The 16118-nt window shown below is 30.2% G+C and overlaps 1 protein-coding gene across 4 annotated transcripts; it reads left to right on the top strand.

The window, feature by feature from the left end:
• The first annotated feature begins 7885 nt into the window (after positions 1-7885).
• On the top strand, positions 7886-15478 carry LOC137830914 (uncharacterized). 4 transcript variants are annotated; one of them, XM_068638317.1, is made up of 18 exons: positions 7886-8070; positions 8786-8858; positions 9881-9924; positions 11005-11047; positions 11125-11343; positions 11463-11579; positions 12182-12259; positions 12877-12921; positions 13026-13105; positions 13204-13268; positions 13350-13416; positions 13572-13685; positions 14010-14083; positions 14387-14484; positions 14590-14649; positions 14854-14922; positions 15012-15065; positions 15282-15478. In XM_068638317.1, exons 1-18 carry the CDS (start codon positions 7979-7981, stop codon positions 15333-15335), a joined length of 1446 nt encoding a protein of 481 aa, XP_068494418.1. In that variant the 5' UTR covers positions 7886-7978; the 3' UTR covers positions 15336-15478. The 4 variants fall into 4 exon arrangements, with proteins under 4 accessions (XP_068494418.1, XP_068494417.1, XP_068494420.1 ...); XM_068638316.1 differs by having other exon boundaries at positions 14007-14083; XM_068638319.1 differs by lacking the exon at positions 11463-11579.
• Positions 15479-16118: the final 640 nt, after the last annotated feature.

Here is a 16118-nt window from a genome sequence, read left to right as displayed (position 1 = left end):
ATTATAAAATCATTATACATTTTTGCATTACAATTTCAAGCCTTTTACTTTTACTTTGCCTTATACTAAATTTACAAACAAAAATCGAAAGTGATCCCACACTTGGATTCCACCATCTGTGCAACCACGTAACAATGTTTTTCCAAGACAAATTCATCTTGAAAATCATGAATAGTAGAAAGAAAATGAGAAAAAGTGTGAAGTCAAAAGAAAATGGTGATTAGATAACACATATGTGCTATAATTGAATTGTAGGTATGCTCCTCTTCTTTAAGATGTGCATTTTGTTATTTGAAAAAATCAATATATTTTGGAAGTTCAACCTCATTACAACCCTGAAAAAGACCTCAAGATTCATGCTTCTAATATGTTTGTGATTTGAAGATGAAATGAAAAACAACTATGATTTTTTATAATTTGGTGAAAATGGAGAGAAACACTTACCTGTGAGTATATGAGAATGAATTCCTTAATGAATTGTCATTTATTTGTTTTATTTGATTCTAGAAGTTGATTGTATCTATATTTTTCTATATTTGAATTTGGAAGCATCATAAGTTTCTAATTTGATATGTTATTAAGTGAATTGAGTTGTTTTGATATTTAAATTCAAATATATTCATTTACTTTGCTTGAGGACAAACAAGATTCTAAGTTGGAGAGAGTTGATAAGTGTCAAATTTCAGTAATATTTCATATTAAAAAATATGCACTTATGAGTATTAATTGCTAAAATAAGTATAAAATAATCCATAATTTATGAATTTATATCTTTTTACATATTTTATGATTTTTATTTGAATAAGAACATTTTATTCCCAAATTTAGTGTTAATTTCAGGATTCTAGAGGAGAAAGGAGATGTCTAGGCAAAAAAATAATAATATAAGCTAAAAAGAGAAAGTTGGAAGGCCTCGGAACGCATAAGTGCACAAAAAGCCCAACTCAACATTAGAGCATCTCGCTCAAGCAAGAATGCTCCATCATCATTGGACAAATTCGACGTTTTACTCGCTCAAGCGAGTAAATCCAGCTTGAGCAAGAATCCACTTAAGCCCAATCAAATTAGGTTAAATAGGGGGCTTGAGGCTCAACCCTAGTGTGCAAGATTGAGAGGAAAAGACCATTGAGTGACTTGTAACTCAATTGGGAGAATATAAGGTGTTAGAAAATGTGTGGCTAATTCTACCCTTTGGGATTGAGAGTAATCTCCTCAAATTCTTATGTATTGAGGTGATATCTAAGCATAATATTATGTTATTGATTGATTATTGGTATTATTGTTTTTCTTCTAATTCTTGACCTAGAATCTTAAATTTGTCTAGAAAGTATTTTTATGGTTTTGATCTAAACAATAATACTTAACATATTTGAGTGCTAGGAAGATACTTGAAATGTTAATTGCTATCAACGTCTTATCTTGATTCTAAGTTGTTTTCATAAATATGCGAGGAATTGATATTTAAGAAGCATCTTAATAATTTTATATGTGAGGAATTGATATAAATGATTTTTATACGGGCATCAATATCAATCACAGGACACCATATTATCACGATTAATCAAAATACAAATAAGTGAGAAAGATGAAACCCAATTCCTATTTTTCCAATTGAAGCAACAACTCTTTGCTTTGTTTTCTTGTTAATCATTGCCATCACAATAAATTCCAACAAACTTTTATTATTCTATTTTATATTTAACAAATCTTCTACTTGAATATTCAACCGTTCCTTGTGGGTTCGATATCCATCCTTAGGGACACATTATTACTTGTGACAACACGGTGCACTTGCCATAAAAAGTCATCAGTGTGGTGCACATTGTGTAAGCAAACACCTTTATTTTTCCGACATCTTCTTCGTCGAAAAAGTCGTCGCTTTCATTGTCGACCCCGCCCACATCTACATGCAGGCACAAGCACTCTTCCTTGGCCGCCAATACTGTCGTGCCTTTCACCTCCTTAATGTCTTTAGAATCCTAATTTTTAGATTCTAAAACATTTATAGTGTATTGCTGCTACTTTTGACCTTTTATCTTTTTCATTTATTCCTATTTTGATTTTTCTATTGTTTTAATCTATACATTTTATTTTTTTCAACAGGGACGTTTAGTTCTTTTATAAATTAATAGCTTCAATTTCATTGTTTAAATTTAAAACCAAATTTGTTCAAATAACCAAATTGTTAAAATATTAATGTTCTTTAATAATTATTATATTTGGTTTATTGTGATAGAAATAATACATTTATGTTAATACAAACTTGATACTTGAATCAATATGATGTAAATAAGTTGTGTCGAACTTTAGATAGGTTGAACACCGACCAAGTAATGAGGATTTTCGTTTTAAGACAATTTTCTTAATCGAAGCAAACTTTATTTTAACCGTTCGGGAGGGATCGCCTCACGGGCAAAGCTTCCTTATCCAAAGGGTGTAGATTTAGGATATCGATAGGGATTGTTGTTTTAAGGAAAAACTTCCTTAACCGTATTGACGCATTACACGTTCGTTCGGGAAGGGCTACTAATTGTTAAGCAAGCTGCCTTGGCCAAAAAGTTCGTTCGAGAAGGGCTACCAATTGTTAAGCAAGTTGTCTTGGCCAAAGAATTGCATGTAGTGTCACGTTTGTTCGTTAAGGGTTGCTAATTGTTAAGCAAGATGCCTTGGCCGAAGAGTTACATGTAGTGTCGCATTCGTTCGACAATGGCTTATAATTGTTAAACAAGTTGTCTTGGCCGAAGAGTTACATGAAGTGTCGTGTTTGTTCGACAAAGGCTGCTAATTGTTAAGCAAGTTGCCTTGGCTGAAGAGTTAGTTCACCATAATATATTAAAATTTTAGGTGTGTGGCATTAAACGTCCTCGGTATAATTCTTCCTGATAAATATTCTAGATAATAAGCTCCATCGATTGTTGTGTCTTTAACTCAGACGGTTGGATCTTGATGGATTTGTGTCTCCTTTCTTGCGGTTTTTGTTGATGAATGCGGAAGCTCCATGAATTGTTGGTGGAACAAGGCTCTCCTAAGAGTGATGATAGCCTTGGAGGTGCATGAGAAGTATGAAGAGTAGGAGTGGTGAGGACAACTCCCTTTGTAGGTGTCAGTTGAAGATTAAAAGCCTATTCCTAAGAGAGTTTAGGCAAAGAGTGAGAATGGCACAATTTTGGCAGCATTTCACTATTAAATTAATCTTCCATTTACATGACCCAAACTCCTCTATATATAGCAAGAGTGGGCTGAAAATGAAAAGAGAATTGGAGGGAAATTCAAATGTTGGCACATGGGAAGGTGGCTCCTAAATTCAGCACATGTGAGGTAGGTTCTAGAATTCTTCCATGTGCTAGGGGTTCTAGAACCTTACACTCCACTTAGGCTAAATGTGGGTTGGACCTAAGTTTAATTAGGAGTAGGAAACTCTAATTAAACTTAGGTTAACCTTTTAAGTACCACTTTGCATGTTTCAACAAAAAATACAAAAGAATTAAACTAAGCTACCTTTGACAAAAATGTAAAAACTAGAGTTTATGACATGTAAAATGTGTCCTCTTGACCCCTCTTTGACCATAACTCTAGTGGTTGCCTCAATTTGATATTTTGGTGGCCTTTCAATGGATTGGTGTTGGTGCCTCTTCCATCAGATCTACTGGGCGTGTGTCTGCCACCGTGATCCCTCTCTTTTCCTTTATCTCCACCACTGTCCACTCAAACATTATTGCGATAGTCACACAATTCTTCCAATTGCATGAATTTAGTCGCTTGTTGCTTCAGTTTGTATAAGTTTTTCCCTGATTTTTTAAACAGACTATTGACAAATGAGCTTGACCGAAGTGTCGTGACTAAATGATGCACAACTACTTTTGGGCTGAGATTTCTGATGTATAAAGATAATTTGTTGAGCCTCTCCATAAATGCTCGTAGTGATTCACCCTTCTCTTGTCTATATTGACAAATGTTATGGATGTTAAATAACATGGTCGCCTTGTTGCAAATTGAGTGTCGAATTTAGATAACAAGGTTTTGAAATTATCCACCGAGTCAGATGGAAGTCAAGTGAACCAACTGAGTGCTCCTTTTTTAGTGAGGTGGGGAATACCCGACACCATACTATTTTTTCTGAGCTATAGAGACTCATCTGTGTTTTGTATACGTTGATGTGCTCATCCGGATCCGTGATACCGTCCTATCGATCGATAAGCAACCCTTTTCCAGTTAGGAGGAAGTTGTGCTTCCATGATTTCATCAGTGAAAGAATGTCCTTTTAGATAATTTTTTATGATCGTCATGCGCTCTGTATGTAACTTGGATGATTAATAAGTCAGAGTTCGGGCTTTAGTCGTTCTCTCCTAATTCTATGTGTGTTCATTCCTCTGAGGAGGAGTCTGTCTACATTGCCCATGCCTGGCTTCAGGTATGGGTTAGGCTAGTTTTCGCCTCATTTGTTCATTTTGCTCTTTGAGAATTTGTACCTCTTCTTCATTCTTTCGATGGAGGGCTACCTCCTATTTATTCTTCTGACACATCTCCTTCCTTTCTTTTTGTAAAGTTTGGAGCATAGCCATATGGTAAGCTTCTGTCGTTCATCATTTGTCTTGTCAAAACCATTTGTTGCTTGATTTGATTCTATCTCAGCCCAACAATGGGCGCCAATTGTAATTGTATAAACTAAAAGGGGCCTAGATAGTACCTGGAACTGGAACTGGTAGTAACAATTATCATTGATGTCTCGGTCGCTCCTCCTTACTCTTCTCGTACTAGTTCTCTAGTACTTAGTGTTTCCTCCTTAATCTTCTCATACTCGCTCTTTGGTACTCGATCGCTCCTCCTTACTCTTCTCGTACTCGCTCTCTAGTACTTGGTTGCTCCTCCTTGGTGCTTGGTTGGGAGTTAACTTGCAGAAGATTCTCCGACAGTCAAGTAAGTACTCTGTGTTAAAAGTGTATGATGTAATTGATCAAAACGTACCTTACTCCTTTGTAGACGGCTTATTTATAGTGTTTGGTAGTGGGCTATTTGATTCATGGACCGTATTTGGTGCATATCTTCAATAAATCAATGTTAACTGATTTCTCGGGGTGTCACCAAGATTTGGCGAGATGTAGCCCAAATTTGTAGGGAGGTTATCTTGATTTATGTGATGTTTTCTTACTTGTCATTTATTTGTCAATTTGTTCTTTAATGTGGTTGATCACCCGATCGATCGGTCAATGATATCGAATGACGTGACTCATTCAACCTCGACTAGGACATATATTTAAAATTGGAGTTATACCTTTAGTAATAGTAGATGTAAGTTCATTACTTTTTCTTTTTTCATTTTATTAAAGTAATATGCTTAATCAATTTAAATCTTCAACAACATCATATCTCTATTCATAAGGATATATATTTTTATATATAGTTAACGACATCATATAATTAAAATTAATATCTATAAATTGATTAAAAATACGAAATATACACTACAAGAAAATCATTAAATAACAATCAAATTTAGAAAATTATTAAATAACAACCTAAATTTAGAGACGAAAAAAATTAGACACTATATTGACCAAGTTATATACTATTTTAGATACTAAAAAAACTATTGGTATCTAAAGTGTTTTCTATTATTAAGTTAAATTTTATAAAATAATTTCTAAATTGACATCTAAATTATCTATCAAGATTTAGGTACTAATATTTTAGATTCTAAATCCGTCTTTACAATACTAACAAAGACTAATATATTCTATAGTAGTCATTAACTAAAATTTTAGTAGTTAATAGTTAAATATCAATTTAAAAATTATTTTACAATTTTTTATTAATAATAGAAACTACTTTAAATACCAATAGTTTTTTAATTTATAAAATAGTCTCTAATTTAATCAATATAATAACTTCTTTAAAATTAATTTTTATTAATAATTTTATTATAGTTATATATATATATATATATACTTTAATTCTTTTAAATCATTTATATTTGATTTTAATCTCTCAAATTCTTATACTAGTTTTCTTCTCTAATTTGAAAATATATTAATTTTTTATGTTCAAAAGTAGGATATAACTTACTTTGAGAACAAAAAAAGTAATGTATCTTCAAATTAAAAGGAGACCAAAGTAGAATAATTTTTTAAGGAACTAAAACCAAACATTAAAATTTTAGAGACAAAATCCTTTTATCCTTAAAATAATATTTAATATTAATTCAACTTTAGAAAAAAATATATACTTAAGAATTATTAAATATAGGATACACAAAAAATCAAGGTACTTGTAAATATAGTAAATAATAATAACAAAATATAATAATCAAATAAAATTCAAATAGTATTCAAAACTTTGTTACACATATTATCCAACTATATATGGTAAATTTAAATGATATATATTTTTACTAATGTAATATATTACTATAATCCCTCATGGGAAAGATTAAAAGAATACATTAATAAAAAGTAAGGTTTAAATATATTTTTAAATTTTCAATACACTTATTTGTTTAGTTATAAAAAAATCTACATAAAATTTGTCCTAAGAATATAGGATTGTTTTTTTAGTTCTTCAAAAAAATATAACTAAATTTCTTATGTAAAAATGAAAAGGAGAAAGTTTTTAAATTGATAAAGATTTTAAAAAAATGTTACATGGCAGTGAATATTCCGTTGCCATGTGGAGAATCAATGATTTAATTGTTGGGATTATTACTTAAATTAAAAACAAAAGAGTTAATTTCATTTATAGAAGGATTTTGAGGAAATCAAAATTTGATTTGATGGTCGTAGTTGGAAATTGTACAATGATAATTGTTCGTTATTACATGATTTGATTTAACGGTATGAAACAATAAATGGAGAAAGGTACAAAACAATACTTATTCCATCTCAAAAAAGTATATTTTAAAATACTTTTTTATTTTCATGTTTAGAAAATTACTTTCTAAAATGTTAAGAAAATAAAAGTGTTTAAAATTTAGTTCTTAATATTAATATATATTTTTTTTCTCTTCTTTTATATTGTGGATTATACTTTTAAACACATTTTTAGTTTTGCACACATTTTAAAACATTAAAAAACAAAATGGGAGTCTGTATAAAAAATGGAGGTGTATATAGCAGGAGCCTTTTTCTATAATATATTAATATAGCATGTTTAACAAAGGCACTCGCATTCTACATTCTCTATCTTCAAACTGCATCCATGAAATTTAAAATTTCAATTTTACCTTTCTGAAATTTGTATAATTTGTATTTAGATTATATATTCCGGAATATAAATTTATGAATATTTTAAGAAATTGATCTTTAAAAAACAAATACATCTCATAAAGTACATTTCAAATGGAAGTATGTATTTGAATATATAATATGTATTTTAAATTGTATATCCTAAAATGTGGATTTGTAACAAAAATTTTAACTTTTAACGTTGAAGAAAAATCATCGGATTGCACATTTTGAAACTGAATGCTTATAAATAATTTTTTAAAAGAATAAAATTGAAATTTCAAATTTGATAAGAATACAACCTAAACCTAAAATTATGAAGGACGCAAAATGCAAAATTCTTGAAATACCTACATATTTATGAAAATAATCCTATATTTTATTAATTTTTTAATTTTAGAATATAAAATCTGAAGACTTTCAAAATTACAGAGAAAATATAAGTTAATATTTATGATTTTTTAAATTCTAGATTTCACAATATAAAATTTGTATTTTGAAATTTTGTGATTTAAAATGCAAATTTACAGAGCAGAAGGTTAATATTTATAATTTTTTAAATTATAGATTGTAAAATTCAAAATATAAAATTTGTATTTTGAATCGTGTGATTTAAGAATGCAAATATTTTAAGAATTTGCCTTAGTCCTACCTTTACGATGGCTTATTTTGTTATTATTTATTTATTGTTATTTTTATATTAGAGGAGTTGTTCCTCTTCATAGTGTTTCAGAGTGAGAAGCAAGGGAAAAGAAACAGTGATGGAGGCAGAGGAGGAGCAACGGCGTCGTTTAAAGCTTGAAGAAGCCCTTGAAATCCAATCACTCAGACGCATCATTAGCGCTTACCTCAAGTAGTTCTTCGTTTCTTCTCATCTTTTCTTCAATTTTTCGTACTTTTCAAATCACCGTTCAACAATATAAGCCAAAACGAAGTGTGTTTTTATCTTTGTTTTTGTCAATTCATGATGCTGAGATTCAACAGCTAGTTCAAGTGTTTCGAGAAAAATAAATTAATGTTTTTAATTATTAATTTTTAATTTTTAATTATAGTTCACTGTTATATTTTTACTTTTCCTTTTATCTTATTTTGGTTTCATAGAAAAAGTGTATCAATTTCGCTAATACAAGAAACTGTTTGTTTTGATTTATGTGGTAAAGGTACTTTTTTTTATTTAATTTTATGAATAATAGAACTGAGAGCCTGATGCACTTATCTGGTTTCTAGTTTCTTGATTGAAAATGGTGTTTTTTTTTTATGTTTTACTATTTCTTTCGAATATGAAAAATTTAAATTTTATCGTTCTATTATTTGATTTGTTAATTTTTCTGTCTGTTACTGCTAATGTTATTGCATCAAATTAAAGTAGCGGTTCTTGGTCGAAATTCAAATGCACACAGCTACAAGTGTGTAAAACCACAAAAATATTGTTGAATTCTTTAGCTGTATGAGTAAATATTGTTGTTTTTGTTTGTTTATGAAATTTTACTGTGATTTTACATGTCATATTTTGTTTTTTTATCGTGAGATTCTGTATCCGAATCTTTTACTTATTTGTTCCGATGCAGCTATCCTGATGCTGCAGAGGAGGATGTTAGAAGATATGAAAGGTCTTACAGGAAGCTTCCACCTGCCCATAAGGTATTTTTGTCCTCTGCTTTTGCTTGATATTCTGGCTGTGCAATGTTGTTTACTTGATGTTTGACTGTTCAGTTTCTGGTGCTTTGTTTCCTTTTTCTGCCACTATCAGACTTTCTGAACGGCTGTGATGTGGCACAAATAGAGTAGGACCAAGCTTTTAAATTCCGGAAATGTGGGAAATTCCAGACAAATGCTTCTGCAATTGTGATCATGGAGAGTTAATGAACTTAAACGTAGTGGCCAAAATTGTGGTTGTAGACAGTTTTTTTTTTAAAAAAAAAACCTGTAATAAGATAAAACTTAGATGTGGTTCTTTATGTGATTTTTGTGTTGTTTTTCTATCTAAACAGAAGTTTCACCTCAGTAATCTATGCCAATCTTTATGAAAAAGCTTTGTTACTTAGATTATTGAGTGATGTGAAACTCCAATTTTGATTAGAGAATGGTAATAAAACTAAAGCTTCTAAGGAATTGCATATTTTTTTCCCATTGAATAGCGATATTTCCTTGGGTTTACACTGTTATTTCTGGTTTGTGTCTTTCTAAGCTTGAACAAGATGGTTACACTTTGGTCAATTCAGACTGTATGGATTGAACTTTTGTCTGTCAGTCAAACAATGCAAAAGAGAAACAACATGATAAACACTTAATGGATATCTTGGATTGGTTGCCACTTGGTTTTTTATTCTGTCCAAATTTCAATGTTGCTGGCTATTGACTCTTGTGGTAATGAGATGGGTTGAAACGTGCTTTCCTGTCATTTGAAAATAGAGATAATACAGAGAGAATTGTGTGAATGATCTATCTAAAACTGCATAAATTTATTCTTTATCCAGGATTTATTATAGGAATTATTAATCCTAATCTAGCTTCTAAATTAGAGTGCTAATGGACTGTATGGTGTCTAACATTCAATGCACATAGTTTCCACAGTTCTCTAGTTGTTTTCTTGTAATTTCTTCCTGAAATTTCTGTTCATTTTTATATTCCCTTGTTTACTGAACCTATTTTTGTGTTTGTAGGCTTTGTTACCTCACTATCCTCGAAAGTTTCAAAGATTACGCAGGTATATTTAACTTTCTCTTTTTTCATTGCAATATGATTTTTCTCTCTTTTGTTAAGTCTTGTAAAGAAAAAAATGTCAAAGAATTCTGTTGTTGATTCTAATGATGCTTTATTTGTGGACCAAGCTACTTTTGGAAATATTTTAGTTTTGAGATCAAATAAGACAAGAACGATGTTTTAATCTTTTGTATGCATGGTTATAACTCAACAGTATTCAGTATATGCTTTTCTCTCTTTCTATGGGCAAAACTGAGATGAAATTCTTTAGGTACTTTAGTTCTCCACATCATACGTAGTTATTAAATATCAACTTTTATAAAAGCTAAACATCATTCTTAGGATGGTACTTTTGTTCATCTTGTATAGTTGTTGAAATTTGTATTTTGATTTCTTTTTTAAAGAATTCGGAAAAGTTTATAAGAAACATAACTGAACCCCTCGTGTTTCCTTTTGTCTGTACACAATCTGATAACTTAGACGTAATCAAGGAAGTATTATTATGATATATAAATAATTAATTTTGCCATGGACTCTGTTGGAATGTAAAATCAAAGCAAAGCATTTTATTCGAGAGTAGCTGAATCGCGATAATTAGCTAAACAAACATGTTCTAACTAACCTTATAACTAGGCTGTACTGGCTTTGATGGACTTGTTTCTGTTCTTTCTCAGAACTGCTTATCTTTTTCAATATGCATTGCTTAAGGTTAGAATTCTTTTACCATATTAAGCTTTGATTTTTGTTAAATATGTAAGTTTTCTTAAAAACAATTCCCAGGTAAATACCTTCTTAAAAAAATACCTCAATTGGAATAAAAAAAATGTTCCTGTTCAGAGGAAAATTAGAATTTTAGCAAGCACAATTGCAAGTGGAGGTGATAATTAGAGATATATTTTTTTATTCTCAATTCATATTTTCATTGAGCTATAAAATGAATGCATATGAATGTTATAGCATGTTCCCACCGTTAATAAAGGATAATTAGATTTTATTTAATAATGGAAACAGATATGACTGGAAATTGAATGTGAAGTTTGTAGTCTCAGAAGAGTTTGGTTTGTTGTGTTTCCCATTGGTGCAGGTGTATCTCAATGAATTCTCATTTCATATTTGGCATGCTTCAGGTTAGAATTAACTGTCAGTGGCTAATTCATTTTCTGTGTTATCGGCATATTTGATATTGTTAAAATGAAAACTGTAGGCATTTGAACCTCCGCTTGACATGAGCCAGGACCTAGAATTTAGTGAAGATCCACATCCTGAATCAGCCGAAAAAGATCATTTAGCTTCTGAAGGGATTAATGCCTGTTCATGTGAGTCAGACCCTTCGAGAATAACGTGTTCTGTATCTGATCAAGATTGTTGTGTGGAAGACAACAACCATACATGCAGATCACAAGGACTGACACATTCAAATGAGGTTTCTGTAGCATTTGTGATCCTGAACCTTTTTGATCCAGTAGATAAGAATTATGACATTTCATTGGTTCAATCATTTTTTTTTTTCATTTAGAAATTTGACTCTGTAGATAACAACAGGAGGTGGACATTGAGAGTCAACACCAGTCAAATACTGGGAGCCTCTCTCCGAGCTTGATAAATACTAAAGAAACTACTGAATATTGTGGACATTCTATTAATGATTCCAATGGCAATGTAATTCCTTGTCTGTTGTAATATTTTAAATCTTTTCATTTTTTAGAGTCATCAAACTGGTCATTAGTTATCCAAATTCCTTGTGACGAATCTATGTAAATGTTATGATAATTCTTGAGAAAAAGAGAAGTTTTGATACATTTTAGAGTAATTGAATGAATGCTTGTGACATCTTCTTGCACTTTTGCACTAATATAGTATCAGTTAATTTTTTATTTGACATATCTCTTTCATCCTCCTACCTTCCCTCTTTCTTTCTCAGACATGCTCACAAAAAATCAAAGTGTATTCATAACAATTTAGGTGCTGCCAATTGAGACATGTTGCCTAGAAATCGTAATAAATGTCCTTCAAATCTCATTTGATACCATTCTATGTGGACATTTGAATTGTAAAGAAAGAATTCTTTCTTACCATCCTTTTAGTGTATTGATTCTATTTCAAGGTCAAACCTTATGCAGTCTTTAGATTTCTACATCTTGTCTTGTTCTAATAGAATTAGCTTTCAGTATATACTAATGATTGTGTTTTGCATTACCAGTTTTACTCTAATATGCATCCATACTGATCTACAGCCATTTATAACATATTACTTATCTCAGGTGTCAGTTACCTCATCTCAGCAACAATGGTTGGAGCCATCTTTACGATTGAATGTTCCTTTAGTTGATGTAGATAAGGTATAATTATATTCTAACCATACTTATTTTCTGTTGCCAATTTAGGATATCAGAAAGGTTTGGGTCTTAATGGGTAGAGTTTTACTTGAACTACACAAGGAAACAATAAATAATTATATCGATAACCATCACACCAAATACATTTTCATCTGTTCTATTTGTAACAATCATTTTCTCTAAAATAAGGAAACAAAATATGAGAAATAAATTAGAATATTCTGAAGATATTTTATTCTAATCAATATGGAGATCCTGAAGATATTTTTATTCTAATAAACCACTATTTTTAACATTTTTTTTGGATGAATCTATGGTACAAAATAGATGGTGTCTGTAGTGTTGCCTGAAATGAATCAAGATCTGGGAAGTTAGCAAAATTTAAGAAATAGACAGGTTGAGAAAGAAAATAAACTTTTACTTGACACTGGTTTGGCTGTACCAGAGTAAGAAAGTAGTTTTCTGTAATAATTCATACATCATTAGTTCTGTTTAACATAATCTTATATAGTTTACTCTTTGTATTTTTCAATTTTTCCTCATTGAGAGAATTCTGTGAGAGTGGGGCTTTTACATGGTTTTTGTTGCTTATATTTATTTTGTTACTGCTTTTACCTCAGGTGCGATGCATTATAAGGAACATAGTTAGGGACTGGGCAGCAGAGGTACTGCATGTTAATTTATTGCTTTTATTAATTTTTTATGTTGGTTGTCATGAAAAAGTTGATTCGTTATCCACTTTTATGCTTCTGAAAATGTATTTTAAAAGGGTAAAAAAGAACGTGATCAGTGCTACAATCCTATTCTTGAAGAGCTTAATATGCTATTTCCTAATCGCAGTAAAAAGAGGTAAAACTTAACATCTTGATACTGGAGAAATTTCTTTTGACTTGCAGATAGTTTGCAAGATTTATTTTTACACTAATAGCATGTAATTTCTTAAGCAGTCCACCTGCATGTTTAGTTCCTGGTGCTGGGCTTGGCCGGCTGGCCCTGGAGATTTCATGTTTAGGTGCGTATGTATTATCAAGTTTACATGGGAATTATGATTAGTATACATATATTATAACTAATACATCGTATTTTAATGCAGGATTTATCAGTCAGGGAAATGAATTTTCATACTACATGATGATATGCTCAAGTTTTATTCTTAACCAGTATGAATAAGGCTTATCTATTTCTTGTTGATCTTGTTAATGTCTGAGCAATTGCTTATTTGTTTTGAATTCACAAAGTGATGATTGTTGTTCTCTAATGTTTGGGTCTTTTCTCTTTTTGTTCTCAATCAATTTTGCTTCATGAAACATTTAAGTTCCCAAACTGCTGGTGAGTGGACAATTTATCCTTGGATTCACAGCAATTGCAATTCATTATCAGACAGTGATCAACTTCGTCCTGTTTCAATACCAGATATTCATCCAGCCAGGTATAAGAATGACTCTCTTAATAAAATAAATTTTTTTGGTAGAATAAAAGGTTACAAAGAGGGATCACATTGATTTATGCATTTGTTCTTATTCACCTTGCATCTCAATCTTTGGGATAATTAGAATATAACATCAAAATTTTCTGTTGGTTAAAGTGATAATCTTGTTCTTTTAGGCTCAAAAAGTAATATCTGGTCAAATATGTTTGTGTTATCAACAGCGAATGTAGAAGATTACTAGTTTGTAGAAATATTTGAACTTCAATAGATCTTCTGGTATGGTATATCACATCTTATAATTATAATATTCTTCAATCGTAGCAGTGCAGGAATTACTGAAGGCTTTTCCATGTGTGGAGGTGACTTTGTTGAAGTCTACAGTGATTCAAGCCAAGTTGGTAGGAGAAATTACCAATACTACTTTAAACTTAGTTGTTGCTGATTCAGAACTAATAGTTTTGTTCTTTAAAATAATTAAATTTTGAACACTGACAGTTGGAATTTGAACAGAGGATATCTGCTTCATGGTTCTATAATCAATTGTTGTTGTCTCTAGATACTATTAAAAAGTCAATTGATCTTTCACAAACAGAGTTCAACATTATAATACCTACTTTACCATCTATATTTTAAATAATGTGGTATATAACATGCTATCCCCTGTATAATCATTTCTAATTAGACTTAAAATGACCTTGCAGGTGCTTGGGATGCAGTTGTGACGTGTTTCTTTATTGATACTGCTCATAATATTGTTGAGTACATTGAAATAATTTCAAAGATTTTGAAAGATGGGGGAGTAAGTTCATGAATTGAAACCATCAAATAGACATCATATATCGGTTGTCATTAATTTTTCTCATTTGTTCTTCGTATTCATGACATAGATATCATTTGATTACAGGTTTGGATAAATTTGGGACCTCTCCTATATCACTTCGCAGATGTATATGGACAGGAAGATGTATGATTCTTTCTCTTTTGACTCGTTATAGTTATTATTATTTTTATTATTATTATTATAGTTATTATTATTATTATTAAAGTTATTGTTATTATTATTATTATAGTTATTATTATTATAGTTGTTATTATTATTATTATTATTATTATTATTAAGCATTTCCATGTTTGTAGTGTATTATCCTATTCTAAAACTTTTCTGTAGGAAATGTCCATTGAATTGAGTTTGGAAGATGTTAAGAGTGTTGCATTAAATTATGGATTTGAATTTGAGGTAACTCTTCCTTGAATACTGCCCTTCTATTTATGCAATATTTTGATTATCTAAATCATATTTTAATTATCTGTTGTGTTGGGTTGCAGAAAGAAAGCACAATTGAGACAACTTACACCACAAATCCTAGATCAATGATGCAAGTAAGCTTCTTACTGTACACATGCGCTCAGCTTTTTTAATATATCTGTTCTTAAATTCCGGTCCAACCTTTATGTGATGATTAGGTGTGCAGACAGTTTCTGAAGTGAATTAATTTTGAAACTTGAGATCAAATTTTACTATATATGTATAAATTTTAATTCTATTAAAATATTTTAATCATTAATTTAACTTTAATTAGTTATATTTTTCTGCAGAATCGCTACTTTGCTGCATTTTGGACTATGAGAAAAAAATCTGCTGGAGTGTAATTGCGTGTACTTTGATAATAGAGGATGTAACTATAATTATCCTTTTTTATTTATTTAATGAGGCCTTATAATTTTCTTGAATGATGAAACTCTGATATTTTTTTTTATATTTTGGTTAAAAATATGATGATTTTTTTTTTTTTTTTTTATAATGATGCATATCAATTCTTAAACACTGAAATGTAAACGTGGTTTAACATTAAATCTTTATCAGAATAGTACTATACAACATTTTATAGTTTGAATATGATAAATATAGTTTGGGATGTGATGAAGATGATAATCACTGTTTGGCGCCATTTAATATATTTTTGGTATAGTAATTCACCAACCCACCCATTCTTTTATTAAAAAAAAAGGTAAAACAATCTGCAATTCATTAGTTTGACACTGCATTGGAGTAGCAGATACATCTTTAAAATAATTAAAGTTGTTATCATTTATTAAGTAATTTATGTTTTTATATATGATTATTAAAAATTCAGTCAATAAAAATGATTTGACATTGTTATGGAATTCTGAGTTTAGTTTAAATAGTATGTAATCACAATAATGTTGTATGGAAAGAAAACATGATGAATCATTTCTCATTTATGGTAGATTGGGTAACCCAAAACTTACTCTCCAATTCGGATTAACATTCTAATTTATGTATTGCAAAATACAAAGATGTATTATAAATTGCATAATTCGAAATAATAATTTGAATTTTGGGAGTGAGTTTTGTTTTACATAATCCAAAATATAATTTCTAAAATCTTCAATTTGTAGATTCTATAATTT

Source organism: Phaseolus vulgaris, chromosome 6 (genome assembly GCF_000499845.2).
Source record: "Phaseolus vulgaris cultivar G19833 chromosome 6, P. vulgaris v2.0, whole genome shotgun sequence".
NCBI classification, from domain to species: Eukaryota; Viridiplantae; Streptophyta; class Magnoliopsida; order Fabales; family Fabaceae; genus Phaseolus; species Phaseolus vulgaris.
This window is presented reverse-complemented; position numbering and strand designations above follow the sequence as displayed.